General features: G+C 36.9%; 1 protein-coding gene across 13 annotated transcripts in view; it reads left to right on the forward strand.

Annotated features, from left to right (window-relative positions):
- The window catches only part of OXR1 (oxidation resistance 1), a 543,094-nt gene that overhangs the window by 514,162 nt on the left and 10,201 nt on the right, over window positions 1-18,731 (forward strand). For 7 of the 13 annotated variants that reach the window (XM_086336276.1, XM_086336273.1, XM_086336278.1 and 4 more), the window contains one exon: window positions 18,098-18,178. The exons of 4 other annotated variants lie outside the window; for them this stretch is intronic. In XM_086336276.1, the coding sequence (XP_086192402.1) occupies window positions 18,098-18,178 (81 nt within the window). Of the gene's footprint in view, window positions 1-4,006; window positions 4,525-18,097; window positions 18,179-18,731 lie in introns of those variants that run through there. 2 more of the 13 variants (XM_086336284.1, XM_086336285.1) reach the window with 2 other exon arrangements.

An 18,731-nucleotide genomic window follows, 5' to 3' on the forward strand; every position in this document is an offset into this window, starting at 1 on the left:
GCACATATTATGAAATGGTCACCACAGTAAATCTAGTTAATACATACTTAAAATTTTGTGATAAAATATTTTTAAAATCTACTCTCTTCAGTTCAGTTCAGTTCAGTTACTCAGTCGTGTCCGACTCTTTGTGACCCCATGAACCACAGCATGCCAGGCCTCCCTGTCCATCACCAACTCCCGGAGTCCACCCAAACCCATGTCCATTGAGTTGGTGATGCCATCCAACCATCTCAGCCTCTGTCATCCCCCTCTCCTCCTGCCCTCAATCTTTCCCAGCATCAGGGTCTTTTCAAATGAGTCAGCTCTCCGCATCAGGTGGCCAAAATATTGGAGTTTCAGCTTCAACATCATTCCTTCCAAAGAACACCCAGGACTGATATCCTTTAGAATGGACTGGTTGGATCTCCTTGCAGTCCAAGGGACTCTCAAGAGTCTTCTCCAACACCACAGTTCAAAAGCATCAGTTCTTCAGCACTCAGCCTTCTTTATAGTCCAACTCACATCCATACATGACTACTGGAAAAACCATAGCCTTGACTAGACGGATCTTTGTAGACAAAGTAACATCTCTGCTTTTGAAGATGCTATCTAGGTTGGTCATAACTTTCCTTCCAAGGAGTAAGCGTCTTTTAATTTCATGGCTGCAGTCACCATCTGCAGTGATTTTGGAGCCCAGAAAAATAAAGTCAGCCACTGTTTCCACTGTTTCCCCATCTATTTGCCATGAAGTGATGGGACCGGATGCCATGATCTTCATTTTCTGAATGTTGAGCTTTAAGCCAACTTTTTCACTCTCCTCTTTCACTTTCATCAAGAGGCTCTTTAGTTCTTCTTTACTTTCTGCCATAAGGCTGATGTCATCTACTCTCTTAGCAACTTTCAAATATGTGTTGCAGTATTAACCATAGTCTCCATGTTGACTATACAGTTCTTATGACCTATTTATATTTTATAATTTGGCCCCCTTCATTCATTTTGCCCACCCCAGCATCCCCCCAGTGGCAACCACCAGTCTGTTCTCTTGTATCTATGAACTTCATTCTTTGTTTTAAATTCCACATATACATGAAGTCTGTGGTATTTATCTTTATTTGAATGTTTCACTTAGCTAATGAACTCAAGGTCCAGCCAATACTGTCTCAAATGATGAGGTTTCAATCTTTATTTTGGCTAAGTAGTATTCCATTGCATATGTGTACCACATTTTCTTTATCCATTCATTGATGGACACTTAGGTTGTTTCCATATCCTTGTTGTTCAGTCACTTAAGTCTACTCTTCGGGACCCCATGACCTGCAGCATGCCAGGCGGCTCTGTCCTCCACTGTCTCCTGGAGTTTGCCCAGACTCATGTCCATTGAGTAATGGATGCCATCTCATCCTCTGCCACCCACTTCTCCTCTTGCCTTTAATCCTTCCCGTATCTTTTCCCTTATCTTAGTTATTATAAATAATGCTGCAGTGATTATGGTGGTACATACATCTTTTTTAAAAATTAGTTTTCATTCTTCAGATAAATAACCAGGAGTGGAATTGCTGGATCGTACAATAGTTCTATTTTTAATTTTTTTAAGAACCTCCATATACTGTTTTTCATAGTAGCTATACCAGTTTATCGATACAATCCAGTCCCACCAATAGTGCACAAGGGGGGGTCTCCGTTTTCTTCATATTTTCTCCTATGTTTCTTATATCTTGTTTTTTTGATAATAGCCATTCTAACTGGTGTGACATGATAGTTCATTGTGGTTTAATTGTTTTTCAAAGTATAGTCCCCAGACCACCAGCAGCAGTAGTATCTAGGAATTGTTTAAAAAGTTAAGGAAATTCACTGGTGGTCTAGTGGTTGGGATTCTGTGCTCTCCCTGCTGAGGACCCAGGTTCAGTCCTTGGTGCTGCTGCTGCTAAGTCACTTCAGTCATGTCTGACTCTGTGTGACAGCATAGACGGCAGCCACCAGGCTCCCCTGTCCCTGGGATTCTCCAGGCAAGAACACTGGAGTGGGTTGCCATTTCCTTCTCCAATGCATTAAAGTGAAAAGTGAAAGTTAAGTCGCTCAGTTGTGTCCGACTCTTAGCGACCCCATGGACTGCAGCCTACCAGGCTCCTCTGTCCATGGGATTTTCCAGGCAAAGTACTGGAGTGGGGTGCCATTGCCTTCTCCGTCAGTCCTTGGTAGGGGAGCTAAAATCCCATAAGCTGTGGCACACCAGAAAATTAAAAAGTCCATTCTCAGGCTCCACTGCAGTCTACTTATCAGAAACTGGTTTTGGAGCCCAGTGTTCTGTTTTAACAAATGTTGCAAGTGATTCTGACATAGCTAAAATTTTGGAGCCACTGGTTTAGATCTTTAAGAGCCCATCCTGTCTCGACATGAAGCCAGTTTTCTCAGAAACATGGCTGAAAGATACCTTAACAAAATCAAAGCTGTATTAGGGAGAAGGTGTGAGGATGTATACTAAGACAAAATAGGCTATCCTATGCATGGTGTGTGTGTATATATATGTGTTATATATATATATATATATATATGTATGTATGTATGTATGTATTTTAACCAGCTAGACAGCATATTAAAAAGCAGAGATGTTACTTTGCCAACGAAGGTCCGTCTAGTCAAAACTATGGTTTTTACAGTAGTCATGTATGAATATGGTAGTTGGACTATAAAGAAAGCTGAGCGCCAAAGAATTGATGCTTTTGAACAGTGGTGTTGGAGAACACTCTTGAGAGTCCCTTGGACTGCAAGGAGATCCAACCAGTCCATCCTGAAAGAAATCAGTCCTGAATATTCATTGGAAGGACTGATGCTGAAGCTGCAACTCCAGTACTTTGGCCACCTGATGGGAAGAACTGACTCATTTGAAAAGACCCTGATGCTGGGAAAGATTGAAAGTGGGAGGAGAAGGGGACAACAGAGGATGAGATGGTTGGATGGCATCACCGACTCAATGGACGTGAGGTCAAGTAAACTCTGGGAGTTGGTGATGGACAGTGAGGCTTGGCGTGCTGTGGTCCATGGGGTCACAAAGAGTCAGACACTACTGAGGGACTGAACTGAACTGATGCATGGTGTGTGTGTATATATATATTTTAAAATCTCATTTAAACCACGTTTTGGTGTGCATATTTTTAGTTATAGAAATTCTGACTGGAAGTAATGATAGGTTTTCAAAATAGCATCCCACTACCACCAAATTATTTAATGTTTGTTTTATGTGTGAGGCAGTGCAGAGATGGGAGTTGGTGACCACAGTTCACTGTATATGTAAGAGGACTCTGTATTGTACAGATGGTGTAGAGATGGTTATAGTGTGTCTATGAGGGGTTGTGGGAGAGAGATCTTAGGGTAAGTGTGATGTAGAGCTGGTTGGGAAGATACAGGTGTGGCTGGTGTGAGTGGCAGGGTGGATGTTCATCAGAGGTGTACTGTGTCCTATGCATGCACATCCTGGAATGTGGAGAAAGATGTGTGGGTGTGGGTATGGTACAGTGCGTATACTAGAAAAGTGGTTGTGTACGTGTGAAGGGCGGCCTTGTGTGCACAGCTTTGTGTGTACACACAGCAAGGTAAAGGGGGAAGAGCAGGTTTAATTTAAAATGGAAGAAATATTCAGTGTATCATTATGATACATTCAGTGTATTATTTACCTCTAGCTAAAAGTCAGGTAATTTAGATATTTTTTGTTTATAGTCATAATAATAATCTTAAAAATTGAGTTACATTCAGGATACCCCTTGTTAGTGAAGTATATACCTAGGCATAATAGATAATAATTACTTTTTCAAGAAACTAAGTGTTAGGAAACGCAGTTTAAAAATGGGCTGTGTAATACTCAGAGGAATTTTCAGGTCACAGTGAATATTTGTATAAGATTTATTTGTAGTAGATTGGCTTCGTTTTTATAGTCACTCTGAAAGTTTGAAGGGTCCTCAAAGGATATTTTAATGCTTAAAAATACATAAAAGACGAAATGTTATAAGGATTCTTAGACATAAATAAGGCACAATTTTATGACTGTAGAAACATAATAAAATGTTAATTGAAGTCATTTGTGTACTTTGGAAGGGATTCTGGAAACTGTACTGATTACTTTTTTTATGACTGAGGTATTTTTAGTGTATTTCTTAATGTACTGGTGTTTGGAAATACATGCTCTGTATCTTTAAACCTTTGAGTCCTTTCTTTGCACATTTGGGTACAGTGCAACCAAACTTAAACATGGGAAATCCTCTCTTCCCTCCCCAACTTAACAGTCTCCACTCAGGACTATCTTTGCAATGGATACTACTTAGTGATTAGCTCTCTGTCTTGTCAATCAAATCGTTGTCTCCAGCAAACTGTTTTGTCACTGTAGTAGGGCTCTTGTGCTGGAAATGGATCTTTGACAGAGGAAGAATGCTTTTTAAAACAGTTCTTAGGAGATGATGTAACTTAATTTGTCCTGGAAACGAAATGTCTCGCCTCTGGTATGGGAAAAAAGGGAAAAGGCATCAACCAATTAATCAAAAATATACTCTGGTAAATCTTAGTCAATGATTTCAATTTCTGTATTTACTAGTCTTTTTATGGTGACATTCTGCAGAATTATGCAATTTTAAATTTTAAACATAAAGAATACTTACAGAATTCAAAATTGTATGATTGTAAAAAAGTACCTTCAAGTTATTTCTGCTAATCCTAAATATCTTCAAAAGGAAATAAGTAAGGGACTATGATTTTGGTTTGTCAAAGTGTTCTGGTTTTCCTGTTTTGCATCAGCAGGAAGTTATAGAATTTTTATTACTGTCTTAATTTTCAAGTTAAGCTTTGTAGGAAAATGCTCAGAATTTTGTTTTCCTTAAAAATGAGTAAATTTTTGTTTTGCTTAAAAATAAGTAGACCCTTCTTAATGAATTTCTATTTTATTGATTGGATCCCAATCCAAATACATTTATAATTTAGTGTATGAAGATTATTGTTTTAGCCATATAAGACCTTTTTTCAGCTATCCAAAAAGTTTCAAGCATTACTGCCTAATACAAAACTCTAAATAATATTCTAACAAAGAAAAATCTTATTCAACCTTACTGTTATAAGACTCCTGGGTATTTTTTGGTGTAAGTATTTATGCATTATTTGTTAGAAAATGTATAACAGTTGTTCTTTCTTTGGTAGTTTAGGATTATATCTTGCCTTATGAATGTTCATTTTATTTGTATTATAGTCGTAGGTGATTTAAATGGGACTGGATATATACTTAGACCCGAGTGACTTTGAAAGTTGCACCCAGCAGCTTGCCACTCTCAATTGTGTAAAAATATCAAAATGATTTCTATTAGTAGTGTTTTAATTTGGCTGAGAGTACTTTGTTAAATCTTTTTATTTTTAAGTTGACGATTTCAAGTTTTTGTTTATGAAACATCACCACAGAGGGTTTAGTCATCTGAAAATGACTGGATTTGTTAAAATTCTGATCAGATTAGCCAATTAACACAGTTTTTTTTTTTAAACCAAGAACAATGATGCTATGCATATATTTTTAATTTGCAGTTTGAATTAACATTTATCATTAGTTTGCTAATACTGTAATATAGTTCATTACAAATATAGGCAAAATGTGGATATTTTAAACTTTGTAGGTCATTATAATGTACATCACACATTTATTACAGTCACAGATTCATTTTCAACCTTATAGTAAGGTGTTACATGATTTTGTCATATGAGAGCATGCTTCTCATTGGTCCTTAGCTCTGGACATAATTAGAGTTTATATATAATACTTCATTTAACCTTCACAATAAGTTGCAAAGTCAGTAGTATCACTTGGCATTTTACAGGTGAGAAAATTCATATGGACATTACTGAACTAAGCTGTCCTGGAGAACAGAGACAGCTCATCCCTAGCATATTCATTACCTCACTAGGATGTCTTTGAGAGTTTTATAAGATGGTACAATATAGTATAATGTGTTTTGGTGTGTAGACAAGCTCAGGTCCCCATTTTCTAACTGTTTTCCTTGCTTTGGAGTAGAAATCCCAGAAGCTGTAGGGTAGGAGAAAGGCTTAAGAAAATTTGCCATTTGCAACAACATGGATGAACCTAGAGGGTATTATGCTTAAGTGAAAGTTAGAGAAAAACAAATACTGTATGTTATCACTTGCATATGGAATCTAAAATGTAAAACAAAGTAGTTAATATGACAAAGAAGAAACCATTTTATAGATACAGAGAACAGGGAATATAGCTGATATTTTATAATAATTATAAATGGATTACAATCTATAAAAATTTTTGAATCACTGTTGTACACAGTGATTGATAAAGTCAAGCATGCTTCATCAATATGGTTCTCACTTAAGCTAACTGGACAGATTTTACTTCATTCTGTATATTTTAGAGTATATTCTACCTATTAGTCCTGTTAGTTCCAAAGATGGCTTTTGCCAGTGTCTCTGTCCCCAAGGTGAACTTCTTTTGCTCCCTGCCTCTACAGAACTCCAAAATCTGCAAGCAGATCTAACTCTGGCTCCTTTCAAATTACTGCTTCTGTCCCAAGTCTTTCAGAGTATGTGTGCTCTTTTAAGGCTGAAGTCTTCTTTTTCCTACAACTCTCTGGGTCTCCTGAAAGGAAACCCCACTGGTCTTCAGAGATAAACATTCTGGTGGCTCGGTTTTTCTAGCAGAGAACGCCCACGTTCGGGAACCTGGTGTGGGACTCAGACTCCTTTAGAGAGAACTTCTGCAGTTATAGTTAGCCTTCTGTTTCTGGTTCACCTACCAAAGGTATGGTCTGCACTATACCCTCTTGCCCATCTTCATTATATCTTCAGTTGTTAAAGATCTTTTCTGGTAGGTTCCAGTCTGTTTCACTGATAGTTGTTCTGTGAATAATTCTGATTTTGCTGTGCTCATGTGCTCAGCGTCTTTCTACTCAGCCATCTTGCTGTCTTATTTTTAAAGGCTGTTGCAGAGTTTATTCTGATGTATAATGTAAATTTAATAATTTACTTAAAGCTGTTTATATATTTAGTATACCCATATACTCTGCCTTTTTTGTGTTTGTCAATAAATTGTAATTGACATGAAGATTTATAAGCACATTTTATAAGGGTGTAAGCTTAATCACATTAAAGTCACAAAATATTAACTATTTTTTATATTTGTTTAATATTTAAAATATTAAACATCACTTTTCTCTGTCAATTATTCACTAGATTTTGTCATATTTCCCTTTTTTTGTTGTTCCCTAGACCCTCATATATGCCAAGATAAATTTCTTTTTTATATTTTAGGCTTTTATGTTTAAAAACACATGATGAATTATTTATGTCTGTGTAGAAATTAGCTCACAGCTAGAATTTTAAGAAAAACAAATTTAAATGTAAAGCTCTTTCCAGTGACCTCAGCTGAAGAATGATTATAATACAGATAAAAAAGTTACTTATACTAACACTATACATGTACCATGAGTTTTTTAAATTGAATCCTCAAACTGTGGAATATTGCCACTTTCACCTTCATTTTACAAAACAGAGACATAAGATAGTCATATTGCAACCAGAAGTCGGGGCTGTGGTTTGAATCCAGCCATTCTGTTCTGGCTCTAGGCTGTGCTCTCAAATTCTTTGCTGTATTTGCTCTCAAAATCGTCAGAATATAACCAGGAGAAGGGGGTTGACATTTATTTTGTACATTTATTGTATCAGTTTCTACTTTATATATATCTTATACATACTGTTATTTATTCCTCATAAAGTGCCTAAGATCATTTTCATTCGAAAAACCAGAAATAGATTAAGTTTGATTGCTCAAGTTCACCCAACTAATATAATCAGCCTTCCTTATCTGCCACTTCTGCCTTCTATGGTTCTGCATTTACAGATTCAGCCAACCACAGATCAGCAGTATTTAGGAAAAAATTCCAGAAAGTTCCAAAAGGCAAAACTTGAATTTGCCACATGCTGGCAACTATTTCCATAGCATTTATATTGTATTTACAACTATTTACATAGCATTTACACTGTATTAGGTATTGTAAGTAATATACTGGAGAAGGAAATGGCAATCCACAGCAGTTTTCTTGCCTGGAGAACCCATGGACAGGAGAGCCTGGTGGGCTACAGTCCATGGGGTCACAACAAGTCGGAAATGACTGAAGCGACGTAGCATAGCACAGCACAGGTAATATATAGTTGATTTAAAGTATATGAGAGGGGTGTGCATAGATATATGCAAATACTTTGTCATTTTCTGTAATGACATCCATAGATTTTGGTTTCAGTGACAGTTTCTGGAACTGATCCCTTAGGCATATGTAGGAATGACTGTTAAAGAGAATCAGAATTACAACAGAGGAGTTTTACAGCTAAACCCAGGATTCTTTCTGCCATACTGCGTTTCCTATCTATAATACATATTCATGGGAAGTTTAACAAGTGGTTATATATGCCTTATTGTATAAACCTTCTGCTCTCTGGTTACAACGTAATTGAAAAAAGGACATATACAGATATATTCAGCGTAGAATATTTTATTTGACTTCAGTAGTTGAAAAGCATATTTGTTAGTATATAAGTTGTGAGACCTAATGATAAAATGAGTCTCTTTGATCCCACTCACTCACTTACTCACTATCCAACTTAAGAACTAGAATGTTACCAATGAACCAGTATCATCCTGTGTGTTCTTTCTCTTTCTCATTTCATGTCACTTCCAGGCTGGTAGCCACCTCCCTGAATTTTGTTACCGTTTCCCTGCTTTTCTTTAATTATCAGATTTTATTTTTTGGAGCAAAGTTTACAGAAAACTTGAATGGAAAGTACAGAGAGTTCCCATATACCCCCTTTATCTCCAAACACAGTACCCCTATTATTTACATCTTGTATTAATGTGGTACATGTTATATTGTATAAACTAATATTATTATACATCATTACTCAAAGTCTATAGTTTGCTTTGGGGTTCATTCTTTGTGTTACACATTCTATGGAATGACATGTATCTGCCATTACAGAATGATGCAGTGTAGTTTTCATTACCTTCAAAATACCTGTGCTCTGTTCATTTCTCCTTTGCTCCACCTGAAGACCAGGTAACCACTGATGTTTTTACTCTTTCTATAGTTTTGCCTTTTCCAGAGTATCATATGGTTGGAATCAAACCATATGTAGCCTTTCGTATTAGCTTCTTTCAGTTAGTAAGATGAATTTAGGGCTCCTCCCTGTCTTTTCATGGCTTGATAGCTCATTTCTTTTTAGTGCTGACTTTTAATATTGGACTTCCCTTGTGGATCAGCTGGTAAAGAATCAGCCTGCAATGTGGGAGACCTGGGTTCTGTCCCTGGGTTGGAAAGATCCCTTGGAGAAGGGAAAGGCTACCCACTCCAGTGTTCTGGCCTGGAGAATTCCATGGACTATAGGCCATAGTATCACAAAGAGTCGACATCACTGAGCGACTTTCACTTTAATATTCCATTGTTTTAACATACCATAGTTTGTTAATCTGTTCACCTACTGGAGAACATTTTGGTCACTTCCAAGTTTTGACACTTAAAGAAAAGATTGTTATAAACATTTGTGTTCAGATATTATGTGGACATAAATTTTCAGCTCATTTAGGTAAATACCAGGGAGTGTGATTGCTGGATTATAAAAGTGTATTTTTAGTTTTGTAAGAAACTGCGAAATGGTTTTCCAAAGTGACTGTACTGTTTTGTCCTTTACCAACAATAAATGAGAGTTCCTACTGCTCCTCATCATCACCAGCATTTAATGTTATCAATGCTTTCATCCTGAAGACGTTTATAAGTAGTATCCCATTGTTTCTTTAATTTGTGTTTCCCAGATGACATATAACAGAGCATCTTTTCATAGTCTTGTTTGTCTGCTCAGATGTTTAGTTCATGTTTTTTTCTCTCATTGTTTTTAAGTTCTTCGAATATTTTGGATAACATATGTATCAGATATAAATCTGGCAAAGATTTTCTCCCAGCCTGTGGATCATTTTTGTATTCTCTGGACAGTGTCCATCACAGGCCAGTTGTTTTTAGTTATAATGAAATGCAGCTTGCTTTTGGTGTTTTATCTAAAAAGGCATCCAAACGCAAGGGCACCTAGATATTTTTCTGTGTTATCTTCTAGTTATTTTATAGTTTTGCATTTTACATTTGGGTTTAAGATCCATTTTCAGTTAATTTTTGTGAAAAAGTGTGAAGACTTTGTCCAGTTTAACTTTTTTGCATGTGGATGTCCAGTCGTTGCAGCACTCTTTGGTAAAGACCATTCTTCATGGTGTTATCTTTGCTTCTTTGTCAAAAATCAGTTGACTGTACTTGCCTATATCTAGAGTCTGTATCTTCCATTCCATTGATCTGTTCTTTTATCAATATCCAGTCTTGACTATAGTAAGTCTTGAAGTTGAGTAGTGTCAGTCCTTCAGTTTTCTTCTTTTCCTTCATTATTGTGTTGGCATTGGGATCTTTATACATAAACCTTAAATAATCAGTTGCATATATCCACAGAATGACTGAATAGGATTTTAATTGGAATTGTGTTGTCTATAAACCAAGTTGGGAAGAACTGATATTTTTTCTGTACTAAAATAAATAGTATTATTTTACATTTCAGATTCCCATTACTCATTGCTGATATATAGAAAAGCAGTTGACTTTTGTATATTAACCTTATATCCAGCTAACCTGCAACAATTGCTTATTAATTCCATTGGTTTTTGTCGATTTTTTTAGAATTGTGCTTAGAGTTTAATTCCATCCTTCCCACCTGTATACCTTTTATTTCCTTTTCTTGTTTTACTGTGTTAGCTAGGTCTTCCTAGAATATTGAGTAAGAGTTGAAAAGTATTTTAATTGTAGGACTTTTTTTTATTAGGTATTCTTTATCAAGTTTCAGGTGTTACTCTCTATTTCTAGGTTGCTGAGAGTGTTTATAGTGCATGTGAGATTTTGACTAATGCTTTTTCTGCATCTATTTATGTTAATTTTCATATATTGAAATATCTTGCATATCCCTTGCATGTGTGCTGTGCTAGGTCACTTCAGTCGTGTCTGACTCTTTGCAACCCTCTGGACCATAGCCCACCAGGCTCCTCTGTCCATGGGATTCTCCAGGCAAGAATACTGGAGTGGGTTGCCATGTCTTCCTCCATGGGATCTTGCCAACCCAGGGATTGCACCCACGACTCTTAAGTCTTCTGCATTGGTAGGCAGGTACTTTACCACTGGTACCACCTGGGAAACCCCTATCCTTTAACATACCTGCAATTAAATCCCACTCGGTCACTGTATATAAATCTTTTTTTACATGTTATTAGATTTATTTGTTGAGGGGTTTTTGCATGTATGTTCATCAGAGATAGTGATCTGTAGTTTGTCTTTCTTGGTATGTCTTTATTTTTTATTAGTGTAATGCTGCCCTCATCAAATGAGTTGGAAAGTATTTTCTCTGCTTTTATTTTTGGAAGAGATTGTAGAGAATTGCTATAATTTATTCCTGAAAGGTTTGATTGAATTCAGTAGTGAATCTGTCTAGATTCATTAGAGATGCTCCAGAGCTAGAGATCATGCCACTTTGGGTTCCTTTGTAAGCACAAACTCAGCTGTGATGAGGTATGAATGTTTCCTTTGCAGAAGTCAGTATCATATTGGCCAGAATGAAAGTCTGTTAATTTTCCCTTTTTTCTATTATCCTGTCTGTCATAGCTTTCAACAAGTTTGAATGGCTTTTGATAGAGTTACCTTAATGTTTATTGGTAGCTAATTTATTTTAGTTGGCTAGAACTAGGTCTGGTACTTTATGTTTTACAAGACTATAAATTATTAATTAATTAATTTAGTAGATATAGAGCTACTCCAGAGGATCTGTTTCTTCTTGTATGAATTTAGTGTTTTGTGTCTTTCAATGAATTGGTCCATTTCATCTAGGTTTTCAAATTTGAAAGTGTAGAGTTGTTTATAATATTCCATTATTATCAACAGTGATGGCCTCCATATATGATATAATTTATTTGTATGTTCTCTTTTTTCAATTTTATTAGCCTGACTAAAGATTTAAATTACAACTATTGAAAACAGTAGTTGTAATTTAAGGCAAAAAGAAGCAAAGTTTTAACATAATCCAAGTCTTATTTTGTAGTAAAGACTTTGTCATATATTATGAAATGTAGAACAGAGTTTTAGGTAGTTACAGGATGCTATTGTATTCCCTTTTTTGTTAGCTACAACAGCTCAACTTTAATTTCCTCCTTTTAAAAAATATTTTTGGATATCAAAGTAAATATAAATAGCATTGTTAGTAACATTTTTCTTTCTACATTATCTCCCTTTACTAAGGAATAAAAGAAGGAGTAAATGAGAAATGAAACTTCCACATTCACAGATATCTCTGTTAGTCTGCAAGGCAGTTGGGGGAAGGGAGATTTGTTTACAGATAATCCTAAGGGGAAATTCAAGAAAGAGAACTGTTGAAGCCAAGCAAAAGACACTCAGTTGTGTCCTTCCTACTCTCTGCAACCCCATGGACTATAGCCTGCCAAGCTCCTCTGTCCATGGAATTCTCCAGGCAAAAATACTGGAGTAGGTTTCCATTCCCTTCTCCAAGGGATCTTCCCAACCCAGGGATCAAACCCGGGTCTACCACATTGCAGGCATGTTCTTTACTGTCTGAGCCACCAGGGAAGCCCAAGAGAACTCTTAGACCGAAGCATTGCTCTTTCTTTCTAGGAAAACGTGTTCTTATTCACGACATTTACAGCAACTATACATTTCCTCTTTTTTCAGCTTTTCTTCTTAGCTGTGTGTCTCACTGTAATAGAGATGAGTGGATTTCATTCTGCCTTTAGGTTTGTAATTTGTTGAAAGTAAATGCTTAGGCAAACACTTTGTGAGAGTCCTTTGTCAAGCAGTTCCTACATATGGGATTTAGCAGTGTATCCAAACCACTTTGCACCTTAAGAAATGACTTTCTAGCCAGACGGCTAATACACTTTTAGTTACAAGGTCTTGAAATAGAGGAAAACAATAGAATGGGAAAGACTAGAGATCTCTTCAAGAAAATTAGAGATACCAAGGGAATATTTCATGCAAAGATGGGCTCGATAAAGGACAGAAATGGTATGGACCTAACAGAAGCAGAAGATATTAAGAAGAGGTGGCAAGAATACACAGAAGAACTATACAAAAAAGATCTTCACGACCCAGATAATCACAATGGTGTGACCACTCACCTAGAGCCAGACATCCTGGAATGTGAAGTCAAGTGGGCCTTAGAAAGCATCACTACAAACAAAGTTAGTGGAGGTGATGGAATTCCAGTGGAGCTATTTCGAATCCTGAAAGATGATGCTGTGAAAGTGATGCACTCAATATGCCAGCAAATTTGGAAAACTCAGCAGTGGCCACAGGACTGGAAAAGCTCAGTTTTCATTCCAATCCCAAAGAAAGGCAATGCTAAAGAATGCTCAAACTACCGCACAATTACACTCATCTCACATGCTAGTAAAGTAATGCTCAAAATTATCCAAGCCAGGCGTCAACAGTACATGAACCGTGAACTTCCAGATGTTCAAGCTGGTTTCAGAAAAGGCAGAGGAACCAGAGATCAAATTGCCAACATCCACTGGATCATGGAAAAAGCAAGAGAGTTCCAGAAAAACATCTATTTCTGCTTTATTGACTATGCCAAAGCCTTTGACTGTGTGGATCACAACAAACTGGAAAATTCTTCATGAGATGGGAATACCAGACTACCACCTGACCTGCCTGTTGAGAAACCTATATGCAGGTCAGGAAGCAACAGTTAGAACTGGACATGGAACAACAGACTGGTTCCAAGTAGGAAAAGGAGTACATCAAGGCTATATATTGTCACCCTGCTTATTTGAATTCTATGGAGAGTACATCATGAGAAATGCTGGGCTGGAAGAAGCACAAGCTGGAATCAAGATTGCCGGGAGAAATATCAATAACCTCAGATGTGCAGATGACACCACCCTTATGGCAGAAAGTGAAGAGGAACTAAAAAGCCTCTTGATGAAAGTGAAAGAGAAGAGTGAAAAAGTTGGCTTAAAGCTCAACATTCAGAAAATGAAGATCATGGCATCTGGTCCCACCACTTCATGGGAAACAGATGGGGAAACAGTGGAAACAGTGTCAGACTTTTTGTTTCTGGGCTCCAAAATCACTGCAGATGGTGACTGCAGCCATGAAATTAAAAGACGCTTACTCCTTGGAAGGGAAGTTATGACCAACCTAGATAGCATATTCAAAAGCAGAGACATTACTTTGCCAACAAAGGTCCGTCTAGTCAAGGCTATGGTTTTTCCAGTGGTCGTGTATGGATGTGAGAGTTGGACTGTCAAGAAAGCTGAGTGCCGAAGAATTGATGCTTTTGAACTATGGTGTTGGAGAAGACTGTTGAGAGTCCCTTGGACTCCAAGGAGATCCAATGAGTCCATTCTAAAGGAGATCAGTCCTGGGTGTTCTTTGGAAGAAATGATGCTAAAGCTGAAGCTCCAGTACTTTGGCCACCTCATGTGAAGGGTTGAGTCATTGGAAAAGACTCTGATGCTGGGAGGGATTGGGGGCAGGAGGAAAAGTGGACGACAGAGGATGAGATGGCTGGATGGCATCACTGACTCGATGGATGTGAGTTTGAGTGAACTCCAGGAGTTGGTGTTGGACAGGGAGGCCTGGCGTGCTGCGATTCATGGGGTCGCAAAGAGTTGGACACGACTGAGCGACTGAACTGAACTTAACTGATTTCCTCAACTGTGTACTTTAATACTTGGGAGTATGATACAGGACATTTTGTAGCAATCTGTCCATTTTCTACTTAGGTTTAATCTTTTGGATAAAACAATACTTTCTGTACATGGATTATGATTTACTAAGGGGTTAAAAGTTAATTTGAGACTAATTTCAGATCCACTATATATACTAGGAATCTGTATCTCTTTATTCATTTTGATAGGGGGAAGTATATTTCTTTAGTTGCTGGAGGAGATAGATGGGCCTAAGGCTGAGCAGCTGGAGTTTGTTCTTTATGGGCAGATACTCCAAGATGAAGACAATAGCAGGAAGAAGGAGTATCTGAGCCTTGCCCAGAATAAAGCTAATAAACCATATATTCCTCATTCTCAAAGTCAGAGACCTTCCTGACTACACGTGCACAGAAAGGCTCCTCAAAGGTCAAAAGGGGTGGGGGTGTCTCTCCACAGTAGGTGACGTCCATCTACCCATAGGCCTCTTTGCAAGAATCCATCTTGTCTAAGAGATGTGTGAACACACATGGAAAATCCGTGGGATAAGCCAGATACAGTTTCAGAACCAGGCAAAGCAAGGTGATTGGCCAAAGGAAGCCCAGAAGAGAATGCCCCTTACGACTGTTCAAACTACCATGAACGCGAGATGTGCTCTCTGAGTTCACTGATGTGAGTGTATTCATAACATACCCTTTTTCCTCCTAATAAACACTGTACTTGTTTCACTACATTTTGTCTCTCTTTCGGAATTCGTTTATATAGAGCCCATGAGTCAAGGGCCTTGTCGCTGGCCACTGTGCCTGGTGGTCCAGTGGCTAGGATTCTGCGTTATCACTGCCACAACGTGACTTCAGTCTCTGGCCAGGGAACCAAAATACTGCTTCAGGCCAAGGCCATCCGAGATCATCGTCATTTGATTTCAAGTCTTTCTTCTTTATTAGTTTACCTGCACTTTTGACACTGTTGTATATCTCCATTCATCACAGCATGAGTAAATATTTAAGGGAAAGGAGGTGGTGAGTTTGCAAGTCCAAGAAAGGAATATAGTTTAAAAAAAAAAATTAGAAAAGTAGATTTGTGATATTAAAGAAACTGTGACAGTACCAGATATAATAAGTTTATAATGGCAATTTATGGCTCCCTCTCTGTCAGTTCCTGTTCTAGGTGATGTTGGTACATAGATTATAACTGATCCCTTTATGAGCAAATTCAACTTTACTGTCCTCCACGAAGTGTGTTTTATATGGTAAAAGAAGAGCTTTAAGTGTAAGATAAGCGTTGAGTGGAAGAATAGAAAGAATGGAAAGGAATAGTTAAGTCATATAATTTGAAAACTCTTGTATAGAAAACTCCTATAGACTGAATGCCATAGGAAAACAGAAGAAAAATATAACTGATCTTTAAATATTTTGTAGAAAGTTCTGTTTGTGACTTAGAAAAGGAAGCTGTGATTTTTAGTTTTTTACTTTTAGTACCCAATTTTTCTTTCATATTTATTGAAAATGCTGTTCTTAATTGAACAATCTTTAATATTTTTAAATTTAAATTTAAGAGTAGGGAAACTGGGCTTCCCTGATAACTCAGTTGGTATAGAATCCGCTTGCAATACAGGATACCTCGGTTCAATTCCTGGGTCGGGAAGATTGAAAACCGAAATGTTTTAATATCAAAAATAAAAACCAAACATAAATATGGATACTCTTCAGCCTTATTCTCTAGTCCTTAGGTAAATGATGAAAATCATCAAGTAAAAGTAGTGTTAATCCCTGTTTACTCTGTGGTGGGCACTATATTCAGTCCTTTATGTGCATTTCTTTTTATTTACACAGAAACCCTATTTGGTATGTACTCTTATTGTTTTCATTCTTTTATGTACTCTTATTATTTCCTTTGTCTTATTGTTCCCATTGAGAAAAATAGATAAAGGAGGAGGAAAACCTAGTTCCATCCAATTCCCCAGAGGTTGAGTCATAACCATTTCAGGTTTCTTTGTAAGTAAAGAGTCAGCTATCATATTGTATGTTCTTTGCTTTGCGAAAGTCAATCTAATAATGGCCAGAATGAGAAAATCTGTTCAGTTTCTTTTTGGTTTTTTAATTCTCATGTCTCTCATTGCTTTCACCAAGTTTACTTTGCTCTCTATAGAGGTGACTGATTCCTTTTAGTTGGCTGGAACAAAAACCTTTTTAAAAACCTAGTTTAGAAGTCTTGTGGGTCAATTGGTTTAACTGCATTTTGTGGCCAGAACCTCTGCGAATAACTGTTTGATCACAAGAGGAATTTGTCATAGCTCAGAGTATTCAGCACATATTATAGCACGACCAGAGTTCACTGTATTATGGTTACTGTTTTGGTAATTATGTCATGATCTGAAAAAGCGGTAGCTGTTGTGTGAGTCTGAGGAAACTTGTCTGTTTTCGTGGGCTTTTTATAATGTTTATCTGTTATACATGGCTTTCAGGTTCAGCAATGTGCAACAGACTAGTCTAGGCAACTATAGAAGATACACAATTTCCCTTAGTAATTTAGAATGTAGGAAAGTCATTAAGTTTTAGTCACAGATAACTGCTACAGTACCGACTCTAAAGTAGTACTGTAGAGGAGGGGCAAAAACTTTCAGTTCAGGGTTATTTAGAAAGACTGAAGTAGACATGCCTGAGAATACAATTAGATATGCTTTTAAAAATGTAATTTTCTGTTTCCGGAGCTTATTTTTCTTATTGTCTTGGGTTTTAAAATGTGCTTCGTATCTTTTTCTTGCTCTTCCACTTCTCTGTTGTGATACAGACTGTATAGCTTGGGTATATGCTACCTTTGCCAAGAAGAAATTTTTCCAGCATTGCTGTTAGGATGTAATGTTTGAGTTAAACTGATTGGGAGAGTTGAAACTACCATTTTTTCTGTAAACTGCAACACAGTTAGATTTTAGATGTTATCTTTGATGTTAGCAAACATGTTATATTTCATACAGCATTTTTTTATAAAGGACTGTGATGCTACCTAGTCAAATTTTGTCTACATGAAACAATCCATAAAATAAACCTTCTACATTGTATACTAGTAGTAGTGTGTTAGTAGTAGTTAGTAGTTAACTACTAGTAGTACTAACTACTACTAGTAGTTAGTTTGGGTGTGGTAGTTAATAAGTTAAATATATTCATGTGTATTTCACTGTAGATTAATATATAAATCTCTTAGATTTTGAGCATGGAGTGGGGAAAGAAATCCTAATTACAGTTCTCTTTCCCATTTAAACTTCTCCAGTTTTTATTTTATTTGGGCTGTTTTTCTCAACTGTCAGTGGAATTATTGTCTTCCTGTCTCCATATTCAGGTAGTGTCAGTGGCTGAGTATCACCGCAGGATCGATGCTCTAAATACTGAAGAACTGCGCACACTCTGCAGACGTCTCCAGGTGCCCCATTCAGTAGTTTAAACCCCTTCAGAGATTGAATACTTCCTATTTTTAGTGTCTTTCATCAGAGCAAATCTCTTTTTTGAAGGATTTGTTTTGACTGCAGCACTAAAATGCCCCATCAGAAAATTCCTTTTTGTATTAATAAGAGTACAGTATTGCCTTGAAGAGCTGTAGGGCTATCTTTTCTGGCATCTTTTCATTTATTAAAAATATTCAGAGGAATTTTCTGTTATTTTAGAACTGTTCTTAGTACTGTGTTTTTTAGATTGATGAGGAGTTTTCATTTAACATTGGAAGAACGTCTTGAGTTTGAGATTGAATCTTTACTAAACGGTATCTGAAAGGTGTGGTACTATGGGGAAATGTTTAAAAATTTAATGGATAGCAAGGTTCTCTTTAAGGCTATTTCAGTTGTATCAACCTTACATCAAATATCTTAATGAGATGAATTGTTTTTGTCCTTGAGGTTTTCCTGGTTGGTATTAGACATTTTGGAGTAGTATTGATTAGGTACTAGAACTAGATAAATTATTTAAAAATATGTGAAATA

This window comes from Bos grunniens, chromosome 14 (assembly GCF_055505025.1).
Source record: "Bos grunniens cultivar Pamir isolate PY7600 chromosome 14, Bosgru_T2T1.0, whole genome shotgun sequence".
Lineage (NCBI taxonomy): Eukaryota > Metazoa > Chordata > Mammalia > Artiodactyla > Bovidae > Bos > Bos grunniens.